The sequence below is a fragment of the Saimiri boliviensis genome, chromosome 2 (genome assembly GCF_048565385.1).
Source record: "Saimiri boliviensis isolate mSaiBol1 chromosome 2, mSaiBol1.pri, whole genome shotgun sequence".
Taxonomy (NCBI): Eukaryota; Metazoa; Chordata; class Mammalia; order Primates; family Cebidae; genus Saimiri; species Saimiri boliviensis.
The window spans coordinates 108,763,474-108,788,168 of NC_133450.1; the positions used below are offsets into that span (position 1 = coordinate 108,763,474).

General features: G+C 37.9%; 1 protein-coding gene across 10 annotated transcripts in view; it reads right to left on the reverse strand.

Moving 5' to 3' along the window:
* Positions 1-24,695, reverse strand: part of LOC101052147 (ADP-ribosylation factor-like protein 2) — an 889,888-nt gene that overhangs the window by 769,370 nt on the left and 95,823 nt on the right. For all 10 annotated transcript variants that reach the window (XR_012516385.1, XM_074394014.1, XM_074394015.1 and 7 more), the window contains one exon: positions 13,431-13,543. Coding sequence is in view for 9 of the 10 variants with exons in the window: in XM_074394014.1 (XP_074250115.1) it covers positions 13,431-13,451 (21 nt within the window). In the remaining variant the exon portion in view is untranslated. The remainder of the gene's footprint in view (positions 1-13,430; positions 13,544-24,695) is intronic.

Consider the following 24,695-nt stretch of genomic DNA (forward strand, 5'->3'; position numbering starts at 1 on the left):
AAACCCGGCAGAGACTCAACAAGAAAAGAAAATTTCAGGCCAATATCCATGATGAACATAGATGCAAAAATCTTCAATAAAATACTGGCAAACCGATGGCAACAGCATATCAAAAAGCTCATCCACCATGATCAAGTAGGATTCATCCCGGGGATGCAAGGCTGGTTCAACATACGCAAGTCCATAAACGTAATTCACCACATAAACAGAACCAAAGACAAAAACCACATGATTATCTCGATTGACGCAGAGAAGGCTTTTGACAAAATTCAACAACCCTTTATGCTAAAAACCCTCAATAAACTAGGTATTGACGGAACGTATCTCAAAACAATAAAAGCTATTTACGACAAACCAACAGCCAATATCATACTGAATGGGCAAAAACTGGAAGCATTCCCTTTGAAATCTGGCACTAGACAAGGATGCCCTCTCTCACCACTCCTATTCAATATAGTACTGGAAGTTCTAGCCAGAGCAATCAGGCAAGAAAAAGAAATAAAGGGTATCCAAATTGGAAAGGAGGAAATCAAATTGTCTCTATTTGCAGATGACATGATTGTATATCTGGAAGACCCCATCATCTCAGCCCAAAATCTCCTGAAACTGATAAACAACTTCAGCAAAGTCTCAGGATACAAAATCAACGTGCAAAAATCACAAGCATTCCTATACACCAGTAATAGACTTCAAGAGAGCCAAATCAAGAACGAACTGCCATTCACAATTGCTACAAAGAGAATAAAGTACCTAGGAATACAACTAACAAGGAACGTAAAGGACCTCTTCAAGGAGAACTACAAGCCATTGCTCAACGAAATAAGAGAGGATACAAACAGATGGAGAAACATTCCATGTTCATGGTTAGGAAGAATCAACATCGTGAAAATGGCCATACTGCCCAAAGTAATTTACAGATTCAACGCTATTCCCATCAAGCTACCAATGACCTTCTTCACAGAACTGGAAAAAAACACCTTAAACTTCATATGGAACCAAAAGAGAGCCCGCATAGCCAAGTCAATTCTAAGCAAAAAGAACAAAGCGGGAGGCATCACACTACCGGACTTCAAACTATACTACAAGGCTACAGTAATCAAAACAGCATGGTACTGGTACCAAAACAGAGATATAGACCAATGGAACAGAACAGAGGCCTCACAGGAAATACAACATACCCACAACCATCTGATCTTCGACAAACCTGACAAAAACAAGCAATGGGGAAAGGACTCCCTGTTTAATAAATGGTGTTGGGAAAACTGGCTAGCCATGTGCAGAAAGCAGAAACAGGACCCCTTCCTGACACCTTACACCAAAATTAACTCCAGATGGATTAAAGACTTACACATCAGACCTAATACCATAAAAACCTTAGAAGAAAATCTAGGCAAAACCATTCAGGACATAGGTGTAGGCAAGGACTTCATGACCAAAACGCCAAAAGCAATGGCAACAAAAGCCAAAATAGACAAATGGGACCTAATCAAACTCCACAGCTTCTGCACGGCAAAAGAAACAGTCAGTAGAGTGAATCGGCAACCAACAGAATGGGAAAAAATTTTTGCAGTCTACCCATCTGACAAGGCGCTGATATCCAGAATTTACAAAGAACTAAAGCAGATCTACAAGAAAAAAACAAACAAGCCCATTCAAAAATGGGCAAAGGATATGAACAGATACTTTACAAAAGAAGACATACAGGAGGCCAACAAACATATGAAAAAATGCTCATCATCACTGGTCATCAGAGAAATGCAAATCAAAACCACATTGAGATACCATCTCACACCAGTTAGAATGGCGATCATTAAAAAATCGGGAAACAACAGATGCTGGAGAGGATGTGGAGAAATAGGAACACTTTTACACTGTTGGTGGGAATGTAAATTAATTCAACCATTGTGGAAGACAGTGTGGCAATTCCTCAAGGACCTAAAAATAGAAATCCCATTTGACCCAGCAATCCCATTACTGGGTATATATCCAAAGGATTATAAATCATTCTACTACAAGGACACGTGCACACGAATGTTCATTGCAGCACTGTTTACAATAGCAAAGACCTGGAACCAACCCAAATGCCCAACGATGATAGACTGGATAGGGAAAATGTGGTACATATACACCATGGAATATTATGCAGCCATCAAAAACGATGAGTTCACGTCCTTTATAGGGACATGGATGAACCTGGAAACCATCATTCTCAGCAAACTGACACAAGAGCAGAAAATCAAACACCGTATATTCTCGCTCATAGGCGGGTGTTGAACAATGAGAACACATGGACACAGGGAGGGGAGCACTACACACTGGGGTCTGTTGGGGGGAAATGGGGGAGGGGCGGGGGGGTGGGGAGGTGGGAAGAGATAGCATGGGGAGAAATGACAGATACAGGTGAGGGGACGGAAGGCAGCAAAGCACACTGCCATGTGTGTACCTATGCAACAATCTTGCATGTTCATCACATGTACCCCAAAACCTAAAATGCAATAAAAAAAAAAATAAATAAAAAAAAAAGAAAAGCAGTGCTTTGAAATAAAGAGTTCAAAAGCAGAGAAAAAAAAAAAAAAAAACCAAAAAAAAACAAAACAAAACAAAAAAAAATATTAAACCTCAGGCCTTAGGAGACTAGAATGGCTAACTCTGATGAATAAAAAATAGAAATAAAAATTGTTTCCTGGTGAAAAGTATCATCTTCAGGTAGCAGGAGTAAAAGCAGCTCTAGGTGAAAGCCTTTGAATGTGATTTTCAAATCTTCCATTAACTCTAGACAAAGTACTAACTTTTAAAGTGGTCAGTTTTTGCCCCTTTGTTCTTCCAAAGGAAACTCTACCTATGAAGATAAACTTCCTTAAGATAAAAATTTTATAGTGAAACATGGTCATTTTTGGTGAGCTCTCTAAGTGCCCATCCCAGAGATGATAGTAGAAATAGGTGATATCACAATAAAAGCACTTTATTCCTATAATTTAAATCCGTGATTGTTTACAAAATTAATAAAAGAAGGCAGATCAAGAATATATCCGATTCCTATTTCTACCTAAAATATACCTAGAATTTTTTCAATATTTTATATTTTATATAGAAAAAATCCACATATACAGGGAATAAGAACAAGTACCATAAGCATATCAGAAATAACAAGGAAGCCCTAGAAAACAGAATGCAGATGGAGGATGAGCCCAGATGATCCAGCCTTCATCTATCAAAGTTCCATTAGAAATGATCACAAGAAATAGATAAGGAAAAACAATCAAGAAAATAATGAAAAACAAACTCTCACAGCTGGTCTTAGAACTGAAGGACTATGAAAGATGAGTGAGAAATGACCCATAACTGGAAACATATTCACATAATTCCAAACTACCAAAGATAAAGTAAAACTGTTAAAGGCTTTGAGAAGAAAGGTAGGGAATTACCTACTTAGGAAAAAAAAAAAAAAGAATCAGATTGGTAGGTATCACATCAGATCAGAAACTGTAGATTCAAGAAGACATTGGGGAAATATTTTCTAAGTTCTGAAGGAATATTACTTTCCACCTGAAAAATTTCTGTATCCAGTAAAAATATTATTTCAATTAAAGGCAAAGTAACAATATTTTTGGATTTTCAAGGATAAAAAAATTTAATCTTCTACAAACCTCTATAAACACTAAATGGGCTGGATGCAGTGGCTCATGCCTGTAATGCCAGCACTTTGGGAGGCCAAGGCAGGCAGATCACTTTAGGTCTGGAGTTCGAGACCAGCCTGGCCAACATGGTGAAACCTCATCTCTACTAAAAATATAAAAATTAGCCAGACATGGTGGCACACAGCTATAGCCCCAGCTACTGGGGAGGCTGAGGAATGAGAATTGTTTTAACCTGGGAGGCAGATGTTGCAGTGAGCCAAGACTATGCCAGCACTCCAGTCTGGAAGACAGAGCAAGACATCATCTCAAAAAATAAATAAATAAATAAATAAATAAATAAATAAATAAATAAATAAATAAATAAAATGAATGCCAGAAAATGAATCTAGGAAATAATCAAGAGAAAACAATAATCAGCAGTGAAGCCAGTAACACATTAGCTACATATTTTTTACATTAAATAATAATGATGTGGAACTAGTATCTCAGATGACCTCAAAATGGGAAGGAGGGGATGGCAGAAGGAGGTAAGATGAAGTAAAAAGTCCTGAGGTTTCTGCCTTTTTCAGTAAGGACATATTTACTGATTTACCTTAGATGGTCATAGAAAAATGTTTAAATGCTTGCCTTTAAAGGTAAAGGTTAACCTCTAAAGCCTAAAAAAATAGAATGTATAATTTCCTAAATGTAGGGAGAGAAAACAGAACACAAATATTTTTTACCAAAATATACAAAGGCAGAAAATGGGGAAGAGGAGAGGAAAAAATAAATGAAAGTGTATAAAATACACATTGTAAGTTAACATAGCAAGACTAATTCCAGACATGTCAACAATGATAACAAATGTCAAATTAGTTAAATTCTGCTACTAAAAATAGAAACTTATATTGCATTACTAAACCCAGCTATACGCTCTCTAAGATGTATTCAAAACAGAATGCTCATAATAAAAATATGGAGATATTAAAATCTTTTTTAAAAGTAAAATAAATAAATCAGACAAGTTAGAACTAAAGGTCAAACCTTATTTTAAAATGAGGATATGTATTTATAATTAGGACACTTTATATGATAAAGCATATAGTCAAGATATATCTTGAAATTCTAAGGAGTCTAAAATCGGACAGAAATGCAAAAATAAATACACAACTGCAGTTGGAGACTACAATATTCTTCTTTCAGTTCATGACCAGTCAACTACATAAACGTAAGTAGACACAGACATATAGATATGGAATAAAACAATTCAGGTTTGACCTACTTGACATGCAGAAAAGGAAGATAACATAATCTGCTTACTAAATTGTGCTGACTAGAATTTTAACAATGATCCTAGAGTTCATATAATTCTTATCCAAATTTATTTCTGACATTGAGAGGCTGTTCCAAATCAATCACACATATCACTATTAGCCAAATATTATTAAAAATTCCACAGTCTGAGGTTTTAGTGATAGCACCTCTTGAAGATTAATGAACATATCAGAGAAGAGGAAAGGCTTTACTTGGAAGGAATGATATAAAAACAGGAGCAGGTGGTAAAGCCATTCTTTGACATGGAAAATTGGGATACAAATGCATTAAGAGTAGAAAGTATAGCACATATCCTGTATTTATTATTAAGTTTAAGAGGTAGAAGCATAAAATTGTATAACTTTTAAAGTCAGTGACTCATTGACAACTTTGACATTTGTAAGCACAGCATCTGTTACAAGTCGTTCATTCTTCTTTCCCTTACTACTGTGTGCACAAATAATTGTATTATCCTGTTCAGCAAATTTGATTTAGCCAAAAATTGAGAGAGTTAAAGTGATAGTGATCCAAGTTGCAAAACAACTTCTAAAATGGGGAGGAAGGCAGCAAACCACACTGCCATGTGTGTACCTATGCAACAATCTTGCATGTTCTTCACATGTACCCCAAAACCTAAAATGCAATTAAAAAAAGCCTAACTGACCCACAAAATCCTTATAAGAGCAAAATAATTTATCTTAAAAAAGCCTAACTGACCTACGAAATCCTTATAAGAACAAAATAGTTTCTTTAAAAAAAGGCCTAACTTGACCCATAAAATCATTTTAAGAGAGAAAAAACAAAAAAAAAATAAAATTTAAACAAAAATATAACTAGATATTTTGAAGTTGCTGGTCTTTCTTGTTTGGCCACAATAATTTATCTTCCAAAATTGTCCTTTACACAATTATAATGTTGTTTTAAGTCCTACCTAAACATTTCCTAAAAACAAAGAAGACGGTTACTCTAAAAGATGTCACACGGTTATCAAAATGTTATGGCACCAAATATTGCCCCAACAAACTTACATATCTTCATGCCAACACTATTAGTGTTAAGAGCAAAGAAATTTTAGATTTTTAGAAAGACTGCCAAGTATTGACAAGCAATAACAACCTATAACCCAGAAGGTATTTACAGTAATGGACATAGCACATGATTGTTACTTTAAAAGATTTTTTAACATTATGCAATGTAATATAAGAAGTTACTATATAAGTTTCCTGGAGCTGCTATAACAAAACACCACAAAATGAGTGGCTTAAACAATAGAAATAGACTCTCTCACATTTCTGAAGGCTAGGTCTGCAAGATCAAGGTGTCATCAGGGTTGGTTTCTTCCAGGGACAGTGAGAAAGAATCTGTTCCATGCCTCTCCTAGTTACTGGTGGTTTGCTGGTAATGTTTGGTGGCCCTTGGCTTAAAGGCACATCACTCCAATCTCTGCTCTCATGTTCACATGTTTTCCTGTGTGCACTCTCTCCCCAGAAAAATAACCAATAAACCACAGATTCATTAACTCCAAAAATTGTCCTAAGGGCACACAGAAAATAAACACACACACACACACACACACACACACTTTCATTTAGTAAGTTCTCCTAAATCTCAGTAAGAACAATAACAGCCTGCAGCATTTAAAGCACACACTGGGGAGAGAGATCCAAGATGAAAGGATCTCTCTCTGGAAAGATCCGCATATGAAAGGAACAAACAGTATCAGCCTTTCTAAAAAAATTATCAAAAAGAGCATCAATATAATGAAGAATTTACATCAACTAATGGACAAAATAGTCAGCTAATGGCAGTATTAAACTCACATATATTATTATTAATTCTAAATTTAAATTGACTAAATCCCCCAATCCAAAGACAGGCAATTTGAATAAAAAACTAAAACCCATCAGTATGCTGCATCCAGATCCATCTCACATTCGAGGATACACAAAGACTCCAAACAAGGGATGGAGAAAGATTTACCAACCAAACAGAGAGCTAAAATAAATAAATAAAAAGCAGAAGTTACAATTAAGCAACAAAGATCAAAAGAAGCAAAGAAGGACATTATATAATGATAAAAGGATCAATGCAACAACAAGAAGAGCTAAAGATCCTAAATATATACGCACCCAATACAGGAATACGCAGACATACAAGACTTATAAAGAGACTTAGACTCCCACATAATAATAGTGGGAGACTTCAACATTAATATTAGACAGATCAATGAGACAGAAAATTAACAACGATATTCAGGACTTGAACTCAGATCTGGAACAAGTAAATGTAATTAACATTTATAGAACTCTGCACTTTAAATATACAAAATATACACTCTTATCAGTACCACATCATATCAACTTAGAAGTTTAAAAGAAATCTTGGTTGGCTCCTTGTTTGCTATTCTCTTCCCTCATTTTCTTTCATGTCTCCATTATTAAGGACAATTATAGGCATACCCATATTTAGACTGCATTCTAGCCCGGGCAATAAAGCAATACCCCCATTCTCTCTCCTTCTTCCTCTTTCTCTTTCTTCCTCTTCTTTATTCTTTAAAAAAAAAAAAAAAAAAAAAGCCCTCTCGCTAGTCACAGTGGCTCATGCCAGTAATCCCAGCACTTTGGGAGGCCAAGGCGGGTGGATCACAAAAAAATAAATAAATAAAAAAAAAATAAATAAAGCACACACTGATCCCATACACCCCCAGCTTTATGTGATAGATAACCCAGGTGCTCTAATACAGGTGGATATGGAAAAAACAAAACAAAACAGGGGTTCTCTCTTCCTCCAGTTCCTAGTCTCCAACCCTCACCAGCTCCTTCAAGTTCCTAGTCTAGAACTATCATTTCATCCTGCCAGCATCTCTTCTCCCCATCCCCATTCCTGTATACAGAAGCACAATTCTTGGGGGAATGGCTAAAAACACGGGGACTCCCTTCCCCCACTCAGCTACCACTCAAATGGCAAGGGCTCTACTCCAAGCATCACAGGCTGGTAATAGTACTACCACTCCTTCCCCTTCTCCACTTCACAAGGACAAGCCAAGAAAATCAGGGGCTGCCACCAGTGCCCACTCATATAGCAAGGATGTCATTTGGGAGGAGGTCAATATCCATACTTCCAGCTTCAGGGGATGACTTTATTTGAAAAAAAAAAAAAAAAAAAACAGAGAAATTCATTCCTAAAGGCACTCCTAGAAACAATGGACATTTTGGTGATGAACAATTAAGGTGAGGAGGGTAGCTCTGTGGTATCAATAGCAATAAATGAAATGGCAAAGTAGCCAAAAATAGAGAAACAGGAAAAGAGACAGCCTAGAGACTTTTTGGAATCAAGCTCAACCCCTGGAGATCCAGAAGTCTGTTTATATGTATTAGGCTGCACCCACTCAGTAATAATCAGAGTAGGATGTGGGGAACACTTGAAAGAATTTCACAAACAACACACATAGATCCATCAGTATAATACAGCAACCTTACTTGCTCACGGGGCTTAAGTACAACTCTGATCAAACACTTACTGAATAATAAGTTATACTGACCCAGTGTTGACTCCTGGGAAATCAAGTTGATCACACTCATCCCTGGTGATCTGAAAAACAGTGGCTGCCAAAGGCTATGCCCTCTAAGAAGAAACCAGAGAGAGAATCCCTAAGCTGCTAGTCAATGGCTGAATGCAGGGCCAAATTGTAAACTACCTGCATTGTTATAGTGGCCACATACATGTCTTTGACTAATTAGTGTTTTATGAAGAGATGGAAGCATCTCCTAAAAAGGCAGGCTAAAAGATTTTTTAAAAATCTGATCAGTAACATTAGAGACTTCATGGTGCAAAGAAAATACACATCATAATTAGTCCAGAGAAGTCACTAAACAAATAAATGACCAAAGAAACAACCACAATAACTCTTAGAAAGTAAAAGAGAGAGCTAGTGTCCAGAGCTGTCAAAATATAGTATCTTAAATGTCCAATTTTTCAAGAAAAAATTATGGGACATGCAAAGAAAGAGAAGAAATGTGACCAAACCAAAAAAAAAAAAAATTGTAGGCAACAGAAACTGCCTTTGAAGGGCCTAGTTACTGGACTTAGCAGGCAAATATTTCAAAAGCAGCTATTACAAATATGTGAAAAGAACTAATGAAAACCATGTTTAAATTTTTTTTAATGTATGATAACAGTGATTCATCAAAAAGATAATACCAACAAACAAATTATTTTTAATGGAAATTCTAGAGTTGAAAAGCACTGAAATAAAAAATTAACTAGAGGGGCCAAAAATTTAAGTTGAAAGACAAAATAATCTGTAAATTTGAAGACAGATCAATAGAGATTATATGCTCTAGAGATATTATGCCAGAAAGAAAAAAAAATGAACAAGGAACTATGAAGGCCAGCAACAAACACATACTGGAAGAACCAGAAAGAGAACATAGAGAGAAATAACAGAAAAAAATTCAAAGAAATAATGGCTAAAAACTTATCAGATTTGCATAAAAACACAAATTTCCACAACCAAGACAGTCAACAAACTCCAAGCAGAATAAACACAAAAATATCCACCCTCAGACATATCATAGCAAAACGTTAAAAGATGAAAAAAGAGAAACTCTTCAAAATCACAACAGAAAAGTGACTCAGTACATTCAAGGGAGTCACAGTAAGATTAACAGCTGACTTTGCATCATAAACAATTAGGACAGAAAGCAGTGGAATGATGCAAAGTACTGAAATTAAAAATAATCTGTCAGTCAAGAATCCTATATCCACTAAAATTATTTTTCAAAAATGAAGGTGAAATAAAAGTAGTGTCATACACAAAAACTAAGAGAGTTTGTTGCTAGCAGACCTGAATCACAAGAAATGCTTTAAAAAGTTCTTCAGACTGACTCATAAAAGGTATACAATAAATACTATGAAAATAAAATAATGAATTAACTTTTTTATGTGACTAATACATAAAATGATGTTATTTAAATTTCATGAATATGGTGAAATTAGTTATTTAAAGTAATTATTTAATTAACTCTTTCTTGGTAGCAAATTAATATTCTGACTGTAAAAGTTATGTTTTAAATAGCAGTCATTTTTGAGACTTACTTCCTGATGTCATACCCACTTTTATGAATTGAATTGCATCCCACTAACATTCATATGTTATAGTCCCAATCCTCATTACCTCAGAATGTAACCATATTTGCAGATTGCCTTTTTAAAAGTGGTTAAGTTAAAATGAGGCTTTTAAGGTGGGTCTCCTAATCTGAGATGACTTTATAAGAGAAAGAGACACCAGGGATGCACATGTAAAAAGGCCATATGAGGACACCATGAGAAGGCAGCCTCCTACAAGCTAAGGAGACAGGCCTCAAGAAAAACTAAACCTGTCAACACCTTTATCTGGGACTTTTAGCCTCCAAAACCATGAGAAAATTAATTTTTGTGCTTATGCCACCCAGCCTCTGCTATTTTCTTATGGCAGATCTAAAAACTAATATATCCATAAATCCGATGTTGAGGATAGCTGTTCAAATTTTTCTAAATTGGGAACTAAAAAATGTTCAGCATACTAAAAATACAGCATTTCTTATTCCAAGTATTTTATCATTGAATCAGTTCCTTGGATTTGCTAGAAGTTATCTAATGTTATAAATGAACCTCTACAACCTATATATGCAAAGTTCATATTAAATAAACAAAATAAATAACATTTAAAGCTGACAGTTATCACTCTAAAAACTATAATTTGGGTTAATTTGAGTATTTAGAGCAATAGAATATAGTAATATTAATCAGCAGCAGCAGCAAAAAGAGTTACATTAGGCTTATATAAGGCATTTTTCTAAGGACATAAGACATATGAATAAATTTAATCATAACAACCATATACAGTTATTCCCATTTTAAGATGAGGCACAGAGAAATTAAGTAACTTACTGAAAGCCACATGACAAAAGTACGAAAGCTAGGCTGCAAACCCTGTGTCTATGTTTCTTACCACTACACTACATGCCTATCTCTCCCTGTTTTCCTCCTTTAAGCTCACATTTCCAACATAAAGGTAAAACTTTAGGGGAAAATATAATGAATCCAACTATTGATTACTTTGTGTTTTTAATCATCAGCTTTAAAATAATTTTATTTTCTTTTTTTTTTTAAAAAAAAAAAAACAGAGTCTACCTCTGTCACCCAGGCTGGAGTGCAGTAGTGTAATCTTGGCCCACTGAAACCTCTGCCTCCCAGGTTCAAGTGACCCTCCTGCCTCAATCTCCTGATTAGCTGGGGTTACAGGTGAATGTTACCATGCCTGGCTAGGTTTTGTATTTTTAGTAGAGACAGGGTTTCACCATGTTGGTCAGGCTGGAATCAAAACTCCTGACCTACAGTGATCTGCCCATCTCAGCCTCCCAAAGTGCTGGGATTATAGGCATGAGCCACCATGCTCAGCCTAAAATAATTTAATTTTCTGAGCATCAAAATTTTTATTTTATTTATGCCCTCAGCATTAGCATATGTAAGAACAGTCCATCTATCCCTGTGTTCCTTATAAACCTATAACATGTATTTACCAATGAAGAAAATTTTAGACTTCATTAATCACTACCAAAATATATCAGGTAGTACTATAAAATCATACAGATGATATATTCAGTGTGCAGTCATTTTATAATCTATAAAATTATTCTACAACTCCCTGATCTGATAATTTTAATTCTCTAGATGCACCCAACCTTGTAATGGTATTTCTATCTTTAAAAAACAAAATCCCTAAAGAAAGTATATTTGGGCCACTCCATTGTATTTGCTCATCAACATCTTAATTGTTTTGAGCATTAGATGAGAGATAGAACTTTCTGATTGTTTCATAAATAATAGTGCATATAAAAGTAGGTTTATTGCTATAATTTGACCACATGCAGAATATAGCCATATTAAAGTTCTAACAAAAATTCTATTTTTTAAAATATATATATGCAGCTATCTTACATACAACATGGTAAAGCCAACATTATGTTATTTTAGAAAAGCTTTGAATACATCTTTCTATGATTCTGTCTTCTGTCCTTAAGAGTGAACGTTTTCATTAGCTTGTGCAGTTGGTAGCCTCTAAAATAAGTCCCAATGATCCCCACATCTTAGCACTAACATCTCTGTGTAATCCCCTCCCTTTGATTGTGGCCTGAACTACTGACTGACTTCCAATGAATAGAATATGGATTCTATTCAGCAGTAATTGATGTCACTTCCAAGATTACATAATAAAGACTATGGCTTCTGTCATGGATACTCACTCTCTCTTCCTGTCTTGCTCACTCTGAGGGAAACCATCTGTATGATAAGGACTGTCCTAGAAAGAGACCCAACTGGCAGGGAATGGAGAGAGGCCTCCAGGCAACAGCTAGTGAGGAACTGAGGCCCTCAATCCAAAAGCCTTTGAGGGCTGAATCCTGCCAACAATCACATGAGTGAAATGGGCAGTGAGGCTGCAGCCCAGCCAACAGATTGACTGAAATCTTATGAGAGGCCTCAAGCACCCAGCTAAATTGTGCCCAGATTCCTGACTTTCAAGATTGTAAGCTAAGACTGAATTTGGAATTAATTTGTTCCACAGCAACAGATTACAAATATGTTTAGTATACAATCCACAATGTTGTACATGTACACAGGGTGTTATTACATCTAAAGCATTAGGACTCAGCTGGGCTCGGTGGCTCACGTCTATAATCCCAGCACTTTGGGAGGCCGAGACGAGCAGATTGCCTGAGCTCAAGAGTTCGAGATCATCCTAGGCAACATACTGAAACCCTGTCTCTACTAAAATACAAAAAAAACCAGCCAGGTGTGGTGTGTCCAACTGTGGTCCCAGCTACTCGGGAGGCTGAGGCAGGAGAGTCGTTTGAACCCAGGAGGCGGAGGTTGCAGTGAGCCGAGATTGCATCACTGCACTTCAGCCTGGTGACAGAGCAAGACTCCATCTCAAAAAACAAAAAAGGACTCAAAATGATTTATATCCCTACTTCATCAACACTAAGGATGGGGGAAGGAACCACAATTTGGAGAAAACATGTATTTGGAAATCAAATAAATTTAACTTAGATTTTTTTTTGGCGGTATCCCCTTAATAATAGTGTAATTTTTAAAAAGTTACTTAACATTTCAGATTCAGCATTTTCATTTGTTAAATGCAAATGTTTTAGCTTTTTCTGAAAGTATTTGTTCTACAGATTAGAAACAAAAAATTTAAAGACCCAGCACAGTATCTGACACTGAAGAAAAAAATTGTGGCAGGCCAATTCTCCCTGACAATCACACAGACAGGCCTGCATAGCACTCCAGTCACACAGACAAATTTCCACAGCATTGCCTTAACATTAAGCAAATAATTAAACCTAGGGCAATCAGTGCCCAGACATCAAAGCTAGAAACAAAACACATGGTCAGTAGGAGCCTTGCATGGGCTTCTCCCTAACCCGGAACAAGCCAAAATAATAGAGAGAGTCTTACATTACTAGTGCCAGGACTCATCGAGGTCGATGAAATCTGAGACAAGTCAGGGTAACAGAGGCAGTTGTTTGAACAGACTCACTGGAGAGTCTAAGGCGGCTCTCCAGACCAAGCTGTAAAGGAGATAAAATAGAAATAATCACTCTGGTGCCACAGTAGGCAGGCCTTAAAGGTACTGGAGTCCTCATAGCTTAAAAAGACTTAGCAAGCATATGTTGCCTTTGACCTTCTAACTGAAACAAAATTAGCTACCAGTAGACTTCGGCGAATGTTATACTGCATGTAGGCACATAACCCCAACCTATATAAGAACTAAGACAATTGTAATACTTTGAGTCAGTCTGGTGGAATTACCTCCAGCCTTCTCCCTGTATCTGGTTATAGCAATAAATTCCCTTCTTTTCTAATTTGTCTGCTTCTTGTTATTGGGCCTTGAGAAAACACAGCTGGACCTGGCTTGGTTCTGGGAACAAAAATGACAGCTTTATTATTAGAAAAATGAATGCCAGTATATCCTTAAAAATCTCAGTTATTCCCACCTAATTCATGATAGGTCTAGAGCTAGCTGCTAGGCCGGAGCCTCTACTTTCAGGAAACTGAGAGGCAAATAGGAAAACAGAGGAGTACATGAATAATTACAAAATAGCAGTCAGTTCTAAACAAAAAGCAAATACGAAGGTAACATAATAGAGGGATAATGCAATACATGCAAAGGTAATAAAATAGAGGGTGATTGATTTTGCTGGGAGCAACAGAAGGCATCAAAGAGAAGGAATGTCTCAACAAGAGTGTGCTAGGGGAACAACAGAGGATGGCGTACACTGTCTCGGAAAAACAGGAAAAGGCATAAAGGTTTTAAAGAGAAGCAAGTATTCAGAAAACTACAAAAAGTCCAGTATTGCTGGAATATATGTCAGTAGAATTGGTCAGTGAGAAAGATAGAAAGAGCACAGGAGATGTATCATAGAGGGCCTCATATTCCAAAATAAGTTTGGGTTTCATTTCACAATTCAGATGAAATTGCTGAAGTGTTTTAAACAAACGCATTTCGCATTTTTGAATAAAAATTCTGGTACCAATAGAAAATGTGGATTGCTGTTTGAACTTCTGAGGCAGTAGCAAGATGGCGCCACTGCAATCCAGCCTAGGTGACAGAGCAAGACTCTTGTCTCAGTAAAAAAGAGAGAGAGAGTGAGAGAGAAAGAAAGAAAATGTGGATTGAGATGGAAGAAGCTGAGCTTGGAAATTGTCATAGTTGTCATCAAAAGAGATCATGTAAGTCTGAACTTGGGCAATGAGAATGAAAAAAAACGGAATGGATTCCAGATATATTTGATATATTTATGAGGCAGTTGATCATGGTGGGAGATGAGACAGAAAGAGAAATTAAGGATGACCTTTAGATTTCTCTAAAGGGAAAAGAAATATTGGTTCAGGAAGAAGAAAGTAACAAAAGTAAAAAGGGACAGCAAAAGAGGGAATGGGTTCTCTTGTTCCATCTCAAAATAACTTTTACTTTTCCCAAAAAATCACTGAAACAAATTTCTACAAAGGTAGTATAAATTTAATTATAAAGCTATAAGGCCTAGAACATTAAAATAATATCAGATATTAGTTTACTGATTATGTATTTTTCAATGAGCACAATTAGATAAAACTACTCAGTCTTTTGCTTCTAGTTTTGCATATGCCTAAAGAAAACATAAAGGCTTTGTTTTTCTTGAACAATTATGAAACATTTCTATTTTAAAATGGAAATAAAAATCTAATTTGAGATTATTTTCTTTTTTCAAATAGCAGTTGACCACATAATGATTTTTTTAAAGTTATAATAGAGAAGTCAATCACATTAGCCATCTGGTAAACAATTCTCAGGCTTACAACACAACCACATCCCCACTGGACGTCCACAAGATCTGAAAGAAGGCATCCCCCTCTTCAGTACCTACATTCTTTCTAAGGAAACTTATGCCAAAGGCCTGACTAGGCAAGTGAAGGGAAGGAAGGGGAAATATAGCTATTCAAGTTATAGCCAAGAAATCCACTTTCACGTTAAGTGAGGGAAGAGGATGTTCTTATTGAACTATCAAGGCAGTTCCCAATTATCAACTTTAATTGTCCCAGTGAAGACCTAGTTCAAAAAAAAAAAAACAAAAACAAAAAAAAAACAAGCTCTTAGAAATTCAGAAAGTCATTTCCTATATATTTTGTTAACTTGAGGATTTCAGAATCCAAGTAGCTCTTTCTGCAACCCTAAAACAAAGCACTTCAACAATGTTAAGAAAAATAGTATGGTTAAAAATAACGAGAGCAATCTACTCTCTGCACGGTTTCTGGTCAGAGAGCAATTGGAGAACAAAACAGAGTAAGTCTCGTATTTCATTTAATCAAGGATAGAGGGTATTGATTATGCAGTCACAAGTTAAGAGAAATTATATTTTAGTAATATTCTAGACACTGAATCTTAAATTAATCAAATAAGAGAAAAAACTTTGCAGGCAAGCAGAAATACTTTGAAATACTCTCCAATCTCTCTTCACTATTTGGAATATAACCACTGTAAAGCAGAAAAGTCTAAACTTCCAGATATATCATTTTAGGGGCTTTTCTGATCTTGTTTAGTGAATGGTGATGTGACTTTTTCAGTATAGCTTCAGTGTATGGTGACGTCCTTCCTTCCTCCCCTATCTCTTTTCAATTAGACCAGGAGTCCCCAAACTACCGCCCGCAGGTTGCATGCGGCCCCCTCAGGCCATTTATCCGGACCCCCACCGCACTTCAGGAAGGGGCACCGCTTTCACTGGTGGTCAGTGAGAGGAGCACAGTATGTGGCAGCCCTCCAACCGGTCTGAGGGACAGTGAACTGGCCCCCTGTGCAAAAAGTTTGGGGACACCTGAATTAGACCTTTTATGGGCCTGAAATGACCTAGATTCTCCTCAGGTTTGTTAAGTCAGACAGCATGTGATCCTTAGCATACATTTTTTTTTTTCACTGCCTGACATAACTATTCATCTGCTTCCTTTGAGTAAGTCTTTCCCTTTCACAGGGTTCAGTCCCGGTGAAACTGTGCTTGAGGTGTCTGGCCCCCAACCCCTGAAAGAAATCTAAGAAATCCCTAAAGAGTCTTTCTGAGTGATTCTTCTTCTACCCATCCTTTCGTTCCTCTTATGGCTGTGGGTGGAACCTATCAAACTCCCCACCTTAGGACTTAAATCTACCATAAATTTACTATAGTGATAGCACCCTGTTTCTGAGCCCAGTTCTCTAAATCTTCCATCCATTCCAGGGACTCTGAGACCCACCCTCCATCCTCACCAAAAAAAAATAATAATTCTTTTTGCTTTTCTAAAATTGGTTTATTTTACTTGCAATTCAAAAACAATAATACAGTCATAACATTAGAAATGCTGTTTTGGGCCAGATGTGGTGGCTACAACCTCTGCCTCCCAGGTTCAAGCAATTCTCCTGCCTCAGCCTCCCGTAGCTGGGATTACAGGTGTGTGCCACCATGCCCAGCTAATTTTTTATATTTTTAGTAGAGATGGGGTTTCTCCATGTTGGCCAGGCTGGTCTCAAACTCCTAACCTCGCGATCCACCCACTTGGCCTCCCAAAGTGCTGGGGTTACAGGCATGTCAAATATTCATTAAGTCAATGATGTCTTGATAATTGAAGACTATTTAACATTCAAATATATTAAACATACTGAGATTTCAGAGGGTTCTGGAAAGAAATGTAAGTGCCTTATAGCAATTCATTAATCTACTTATTATCATATAAATGCTTTATCTAATTTTTAAAAGTTTTTTTTATTTTTTTTAACTTTAGTTTCAGGAGTGCATGCACAGGTTTGTTATATAGGTAAACTTGGGTCATGGGGGTTTGCTGAACATATTATTTCATCAGCAGGTACTAAGCCTAGTACCCAATAGTTATTTTTCCTGGTCCTCTCTCCTCCACCCCTCCACTCTCAACTAGGTCCCAGTGTCTCTTACTCCCTTCTTTATGTCCATGAGTTCTCATCATTTAGCTATCACTTATAAGTGAGAACATGCAGTATTTGGATTTCTGTTCCTGAATTAGTTTGCTAAGAATAATGGCCTCCAGCTCCATCCATCTTTCCATAAAAGATATGATCTTGTTCTTTTCATGGTTGCATAGTATTTCATGGTGAATATGTACCACATTTTCTTTATCCAATCTGTCATCGATGGGCATTTACATTGATCCCATGTCTGTTATTTTGATTAGTGCTGCAATGAACATTAGCATGCATTTATCTTTATGGTAGAATGATAAACATTCTTCTAAGTTTATACCCAGTAACAGAATTGCTGGGTCAAATGGTAGTTCTGTTTTTAGTTCTCTCAGGAATTACCAAACTGCTTTCCATAATAGTTGAACTAATTTACACTCCCACCAACAGTATGTAAATGTTCCCTTTTGTCCACAACCTCACCAGCATCTGTTATGTTTTGACTTTTTAATAATAGCCATCTAACTAGTGTGAGATGGTGTCAGATTGTGGTTTTGATTTACATTTCTGTAATGATCAGTGATGTTGACCTTTATTCATATGCCTTGTGGTCACATGTACGTCTTTTTTGAAAAGTGTCTATTCATGTCCTTTGCTCACTTTCTAAAGGTTTTTTTTTTTTTTCTTGGAAATTTGGTTGACTTCCTACTAGATGCTAGATACTAGACCCCAGATGCATAGTTTGCAAATACTTTCTCCAATTCTGTTGGCTGTCTCTATTCTGTTGATAGTTTCTTTTGCTGAGCAGAAGCTCTTTAGTTTAATTAGATCTCATTTTTCAATTTTTGTTTTTATTGCCATTGCTTTTGGGGTTTTTGTCATGAAATCTTTACCTGTTTCTATGTTCTGAATATACGGTATTGCCTTAGGTTGACTTCCAGAGATTTTATAGATTTAGGTTTGATCTATCTTGAGTTAATTTTTGTATATGGTGTAAGAAAGCAATCCAGTTTCAATCTTCTGCATATGGCTAGCCATATATCCCAGCACCATTTATTAAATAGGGAGTACTTTTCCCATTGCTTGTTTTGTTGACTTTGTCAAAGAACAGATAATGATAGGTTTGTGGCCTTATGTGTGGGCGCTCTATTCTGTTCCATTGGTCTATGCCAGGTGTCCCCAAACTACAGCCCGCGGGCCCCATGCGGCCCCCTGAGGCCATTTATCCGGCCCCCTGCCACACTTCAGGAAGGGGCACCTCTTTCATTGGTGGTCAGTGAGAGGAGCACAGTATGTGGCAGCCCTCTAACGGTCTGAGGGACAGTGAACTGGCCCCCTGTGTAAAAAGTTTGAGGATGCCTGGTCTATGCTGTCTGTTTTTGTACCAGTTCCATGCTGTTTTAGTTACTGCAGCCCTGCAATATAGTTTGAAATCAGCTAGCACGATACCTCCAGCTTTGTTCTTTTTGCTTAGGACTGCTTTGGCTATTTGGCTCTGTTTTGGATCCATATGGATTTTTAAATATTTTTCCTAGTTTTGTGAAGAATGTCATTGGTAGTTTGATAGCATTAGCATTGAATCTGTAAATCACTTTGGGTAATATGGCCATTCTAATGATACTGATTCTTCCTATCCATGAGCATAGAATGTTTTTCCATTTGTTTGTGTCATCTCTGATTTCTTTGGGCAGTATTTTGTAATTCTCATTGCAGAGCTCTTTCACCTCCCTGGTTAGCTGTATTACTAGGCATTTTGTTCTTTTTGTGGCAATTGCAAATGGGACTGCAATCCTGATTCGGCCTTCAGCTTGGCTGTTTAGACTTTTTAATAATAGCCATCTGACTAGTGTGAGATGGTGTTGGATTGTGGTTTTGATTTACATTTACATAGGAATGCTAGTAGCTTTCATACATTGATTTTGTATACTGAAATATGGCTGAAGTTATTTAATCAACTGACAGCTGAAGGAGCCTTTGGGCCAAGACTACTGGGTTTTCTAAAAATAGAATCAGGTTGTCTGCAAACAAGGATGGTTTAACATTCACTCTTCCTCTTTGAATGTCCTTTATTTCTTTCTTTTGCCTGATTGCTCTGTCCTGGACTTCCAATACCATGTTGAATAGGAGTGTTGAGAAGGGTATTATTTGTCTTGTGCTGGTTTTCAAGGGGAATGCTTCCAGCTTTTCCTCATTCAATATGATGTTGGCCATGGGTTTGTCATAGAAGACTCATTATTTTGAGGTGTGTTCCTTCAATGCTTAGTTTATTGAGAACTTTTAACATGCAGAGATGTTAAATTTTATCAAAAGCCTTTTCTGCATCTATTAAGATAATCAAGTGGTTTTTGTCTTTAGTTCTGTTTATGTGATGAATCACATTTATTGATTTGCATATGTTGAACCACCTTACAGCCCAGAGATGAAGCCTACTTCATCGTAGTGGATTTTGATGTGCTGCTACATTTGGTTTGCAAGTATTTTGTTAAGAATTTTTGCAGCATTATTCATCAAGTTATTAAGTTGAAGTTTTCTTTTTTCATTGTGTCTCTACTAGGTTTTGGTATCAGGATAATGCTGGCCTCACAGAATGAGTTGTGGAGGAGTCCCTCCTCTCAGTTTTGTGGAACAGTTTTCACAAGAATGGTACCAGGTCCTCTTTGTAAATCTGGTAGAATTAAGCTGTGAATCCATCTGGTCCTGGTCCATTTTTGGTTAAGTAGACTACTTATTACTGATTCTATTTTGAAGCTTACTATCAGTCTGTTCAGAGAATCTATTTCTTCCTGTTTCAGTGTTTGGAGGGTGTATGTATTCAGGAATTTATCCATCTCTTCTGGATTTCATAGTTTCTGCACACAGAGGTGTTTGTTAGTTGTTTCTGATAGTTATATTTATTTCTGTGGGGTCAGTGGTAACATCCTCTTTGTCATTTCTAATTGTAAAACAACTCTTGAATTTATTGATCTTTTGCATGATTTCCTTCATTTAAGCTCTGATTTGGGTTATTTCTTGTCTTATGCTAACTTTGGGGTTGGTCTTCTCTTGCTTTTCTAATGCTTTCATTTGTGATATTAGGTTACTAATTTGAGATCTTTCTAACTTTCTGATGTGGATGTTTGGTGCTATGAATTTCCCTTTTACCCACCCTTAGCTGTGTCCCAGAGATTCTGGTATATTATGTCTTTGTTCTCATTAGTTTCAAAGAACCTCTTGATTTCTACCTTAATTTCATTATTTACCCGAAAGTCATTCAGGAGCATATTGTTTAATTCCCATGTAATTGCATGATTTTGATTTTTTTATTCTTGATGTCTATTTCTATTGTGCTGTGGTCCAAGAGTGTGTTTGGCATGATTATGGTTCTTTTGCACATGCTGAGGATTGTTTTATGTACAATTATGTGGTCAATTTTAGACTACAGGCCACGTGGCCATGAAAAGAATGTACATTCTGCTGTTTTGGAGTGGAGAGTTCTCTAGAGGTCTATTAGTTCCATTTGGTCCAAATGCTGAGGTCAGGTCGTAGATATATTTATTAATTTTCTGCCTCAATGATCTAATACCATCAGTGGAGTATTGAAGTCTTTCCGTATCATTGTGTGGGAGTCTAAAACTCTTTTTAGGTATATAATACCTTGCTTTATGAATCTGGGAGTTCCTGTGTTGGGTGCATACATATTTAGGATAGTTAGGACTTCTTGTTGAATTAAACCCTTTACAATTATATAATACTGTTCTTTGTGTTTTTTAACTTTGTTGGCTTAAAGTTTGTTTTGTCTGAAAATAGGATTACAACCCCTTCTTTTCTCTGATTTCCATTTTCTTGGTAGATTTTCCTCCATCCCTCTATTTTGAGATTGTGGGTGCCCTTACATGCGAGATGGGTCTCTTAAAGGCAACATACAATTGAGTCTTTTTCCAGCTTGCAACTCTGTGCCTTTTAAATGAGGCAGTTGGCCTATTTACATTCAAGGTTAGTACTGATATGTGTACATTTGATCTTGTCATTGTGTTGTTAGCTGTTTATTATGCTGGTTTGTGTGATTGCTTTATAGTGTCACTGGTCTGTCATGCTTAAGTATGTTTTTGTATTGGCTAGGAACAGTGTTTCCTTTCCTTCAACATTTGCTTATTTGAAAAGGATCTTATTCCTCCTTCACTTAGCAAACTTAATTTGGCTGGATATGAAATTCTTAAAGATTTTTTTTTCTTTAAGAATGTTGACTATAGGTCCCCAGTCTCTTCTGGTATGTAGGATTTCTGCTAAGAGGTTTGTTGTTAGAGTGAGGGGGTTCCCTTTATAGGTGACCTTCCCTTTCTCTCTAGCTGCCTTTAACATTCTTTCATTTCAATCTTTAAAAACCTCAGATGATTACGCGTCTTGGGGATAATCTTCTTGTATAGAATCTTGCAGGGGTTTGCTGTAGTTCCTGAAATTGACTAGCAAGGTTAGGGAAGTTTTCATGGATGACCACCTAACATATGTTTTCCAAGTTGTCTGCTTTCTCCTTGTCCCTTTCTGGGATACCAATGATTTGTAGATTTGGTCTCTTTATATAATCCCAAATTTCTCAGAGGTTTATTCATTCCTTTTCATTATTTTTTCTCTTTATTTTTATCTGATTGTCTTATTTAAGAGATCCAGTCTTCAATTGCTGAGATTCTTTCCTCAGCTTGGTCTATTTTGCTGTTAATATCTATAATTGCATTGTGAAATTCTTGTAATGTGTTTTTCAGCTCTATCAAATCAGTTAGGTTCTTTTTTATACTCGCTATTCCATCTGTCAGATCCTGTATCATTTTGTGATCCTTAGTTTCCTTGAACTGGGTTTTGCTGTTCTCCTGAATCCCAATGATCTTCATTCCTATTCATATTCCAAATTTCATTTCTGTCATTTCAGCCAACTCAGCTGGTTAAGAACCCTTGTTTGAGATCTAGTGTGGTCACTTAGAGGACATAAGACACTCTAGCTATTTGTGTTACTGGAATTCCTGCATTTGTTCTTTCTTACCTCTGTGTTTGGGTGTTCCTTTAACTAAAGTGTAAATTGTTTACTGTCAATAGATTTATTTTCTGGATGTTTTCACAAGGCCATGGCTTTGTGCAGGGCCTTTATTTGTAGCTGACTTCTCATCTTTGGTTTCACAAGGATGAATGTCAGTGAGGCATTTTTGATGTTGAAGTTTTTGGATGTTATCCTGTAGGTGGCACTTAAGTTGCTCAGTCTTGTAGCTGCCTATATTTCCTCACAGTTGCAGCTATGCTCTCTGTCAATGCTCTAAAAGTGTAGGCTCCTCTCCCACCTAAACACTAACGGTAGAATGCAGACTGGCATTCCCAGGCTGCCTACTCCAGCTCTGAGGTGATCTCATGGTTTATGTTTCCTTCTTGACTAGGACAGAAAAAGGGATCTTAGTAATGGTTGTAACCAAGTATCTTTTGCTTGTCTCCTGGGGACCCCACCCCAGAGAGATGCAGGTCAGCAACTGCACAGTGCAATCAGCCAAGGAATGGAGAGTGTGTGCTCCGTGCCCAAGTTGGGGGTGCCCTGCTTGGTGATGAGCAGGGGAGATGAGCAGGACCCATGGGAGACAGAGTGGCATCCTCTCCTTGGGTTGACTGGAGCTTGTTGGAAGTGTGAATAAGGCATTTATTTTCTTGCGCCTTTATTAGTCTGAAACTAGTAGTACCATATCAGAGGCAGTGGCAGAGAGGCTATTAGTTGCCCCTGGGGGCTCCACCTCCAAGAAACACAGACCAGCTGTTACTGGGAGTGTTCAGTCTGTGGGGTGGTATGGCTGCACTGCTGGCATGAGCTTGGGGTTCCACCTGTTACGGAAAAAGCCAGTTGAAGGCTCACTGGAAGGAGAGACTGATCTTTTCTCCATATGGTGACTGTGGTGTGCTGTAAACTCAGGTGTAGACCTCAGGCTCTGTTTCTTCCCCACACTGAAAGAAGCAGGGATAGAACTGTTGCTGTGGCAGTTGCAGAGGGGCTGCCATATGCCTCTTGGAGCTTCTGCCTAGGGAAACTCCAGGCCACTACCAGTGGGTATGCTCAGCCATGAGTGGAGTGACTGTTCTACATTCATGAGCCAGGGGGCCTGCTTGATGAAGAGTCTGTGTTGGGGGTTCCCAGGGAAGAGGAACCGGACTCCTCTCCATATCGTGGCTATGACATGCTGGAGGTACCAGTATAATGACTGAGCCCTTTGTTTCTTCTTAGTCTGAGGGCTGTTAGGGCTGTACCACTGTAACTATAGTAATGAGGGGGTTGTGGATGGACTCTGAAATTTCCTCCTTGGAGAACTGCTGGGCTGCTTCTGATTGTGGCGATCAGGCAGGGCAGGGTGATTGTCCTGGAGTTTCAAGTTGGGCGACCCTGCCCCATAAGGAGAAGTGAGGGCCACAATCTGCATAGAGAACAGTCTGGTCACTTTTCTGTGAGATGGCTGCTTTGTGCGAGGGTCTGGACCAGTCTTTGGTCCCCATGACTCTCCAGAGCCTGAAGACAGCAAGGGCAAGGGCTGTGAGACAGCAAAAATGGCAACCTGGCCCTCCCACTGTGAGCTCTGTCTAGGGAGTTGCAGAGCTGTTAGTGGTTCCACAGCCCCAGTGGGAAGTGGCTGGTGACCCAGACCTGGAAGACCTTCCCAGTCAAGATATATGGAAATGGGCACCCACTTAACAATCTGGCCTCTTTTCCATGGGGCTGCGGCAGTATGCTGGGGGCCTGCTCCAGTCCCTAGTCACCAGGGCTTTTTCAGTTCCTGAAGGTATCAACAGTGAATGCTATTAAACACCAAAGATGGCAGCCTATCCCTCCCTCTAGGAGCTCCATCCCAGGGAGGTATGAACCTGTTGCCTTCCCAAACACATCTGCAATATGTGACTGGGGAGCCTGGCAAGGAATCCCATCAAGTGAAGAGGAATGGGGTCAGGGACCTGCGTTAAAAAAAAGCAGTCTGGTCTGTGCTGTGTAGGGGTCCACTCCAGCCTCTAGTTTCCTCAGACTCTCCAAAGCCCAAAGGCAAGAACAGTTAAGGCTGTCAAAGAGCAAAGATAGCAGTCTACCCCTTTTTCTGAGAACTCCATCCCAAGGAGGTCTGAAGCTGCTGTCAGCCAAAAAACACCAGTGGGGGTAACCGGAGACACCAGTCTGGAGATAACGCCCAATGAAGAGAAACAGGATTTGGGATCTGTGTAAATAAGCAGTCTGAGTGCTTCTCCATAGACCTTCTAGGTTGTGCTGGGAAACTGCTCCAGTCCCTTGTTGCCTCGAACTCCCT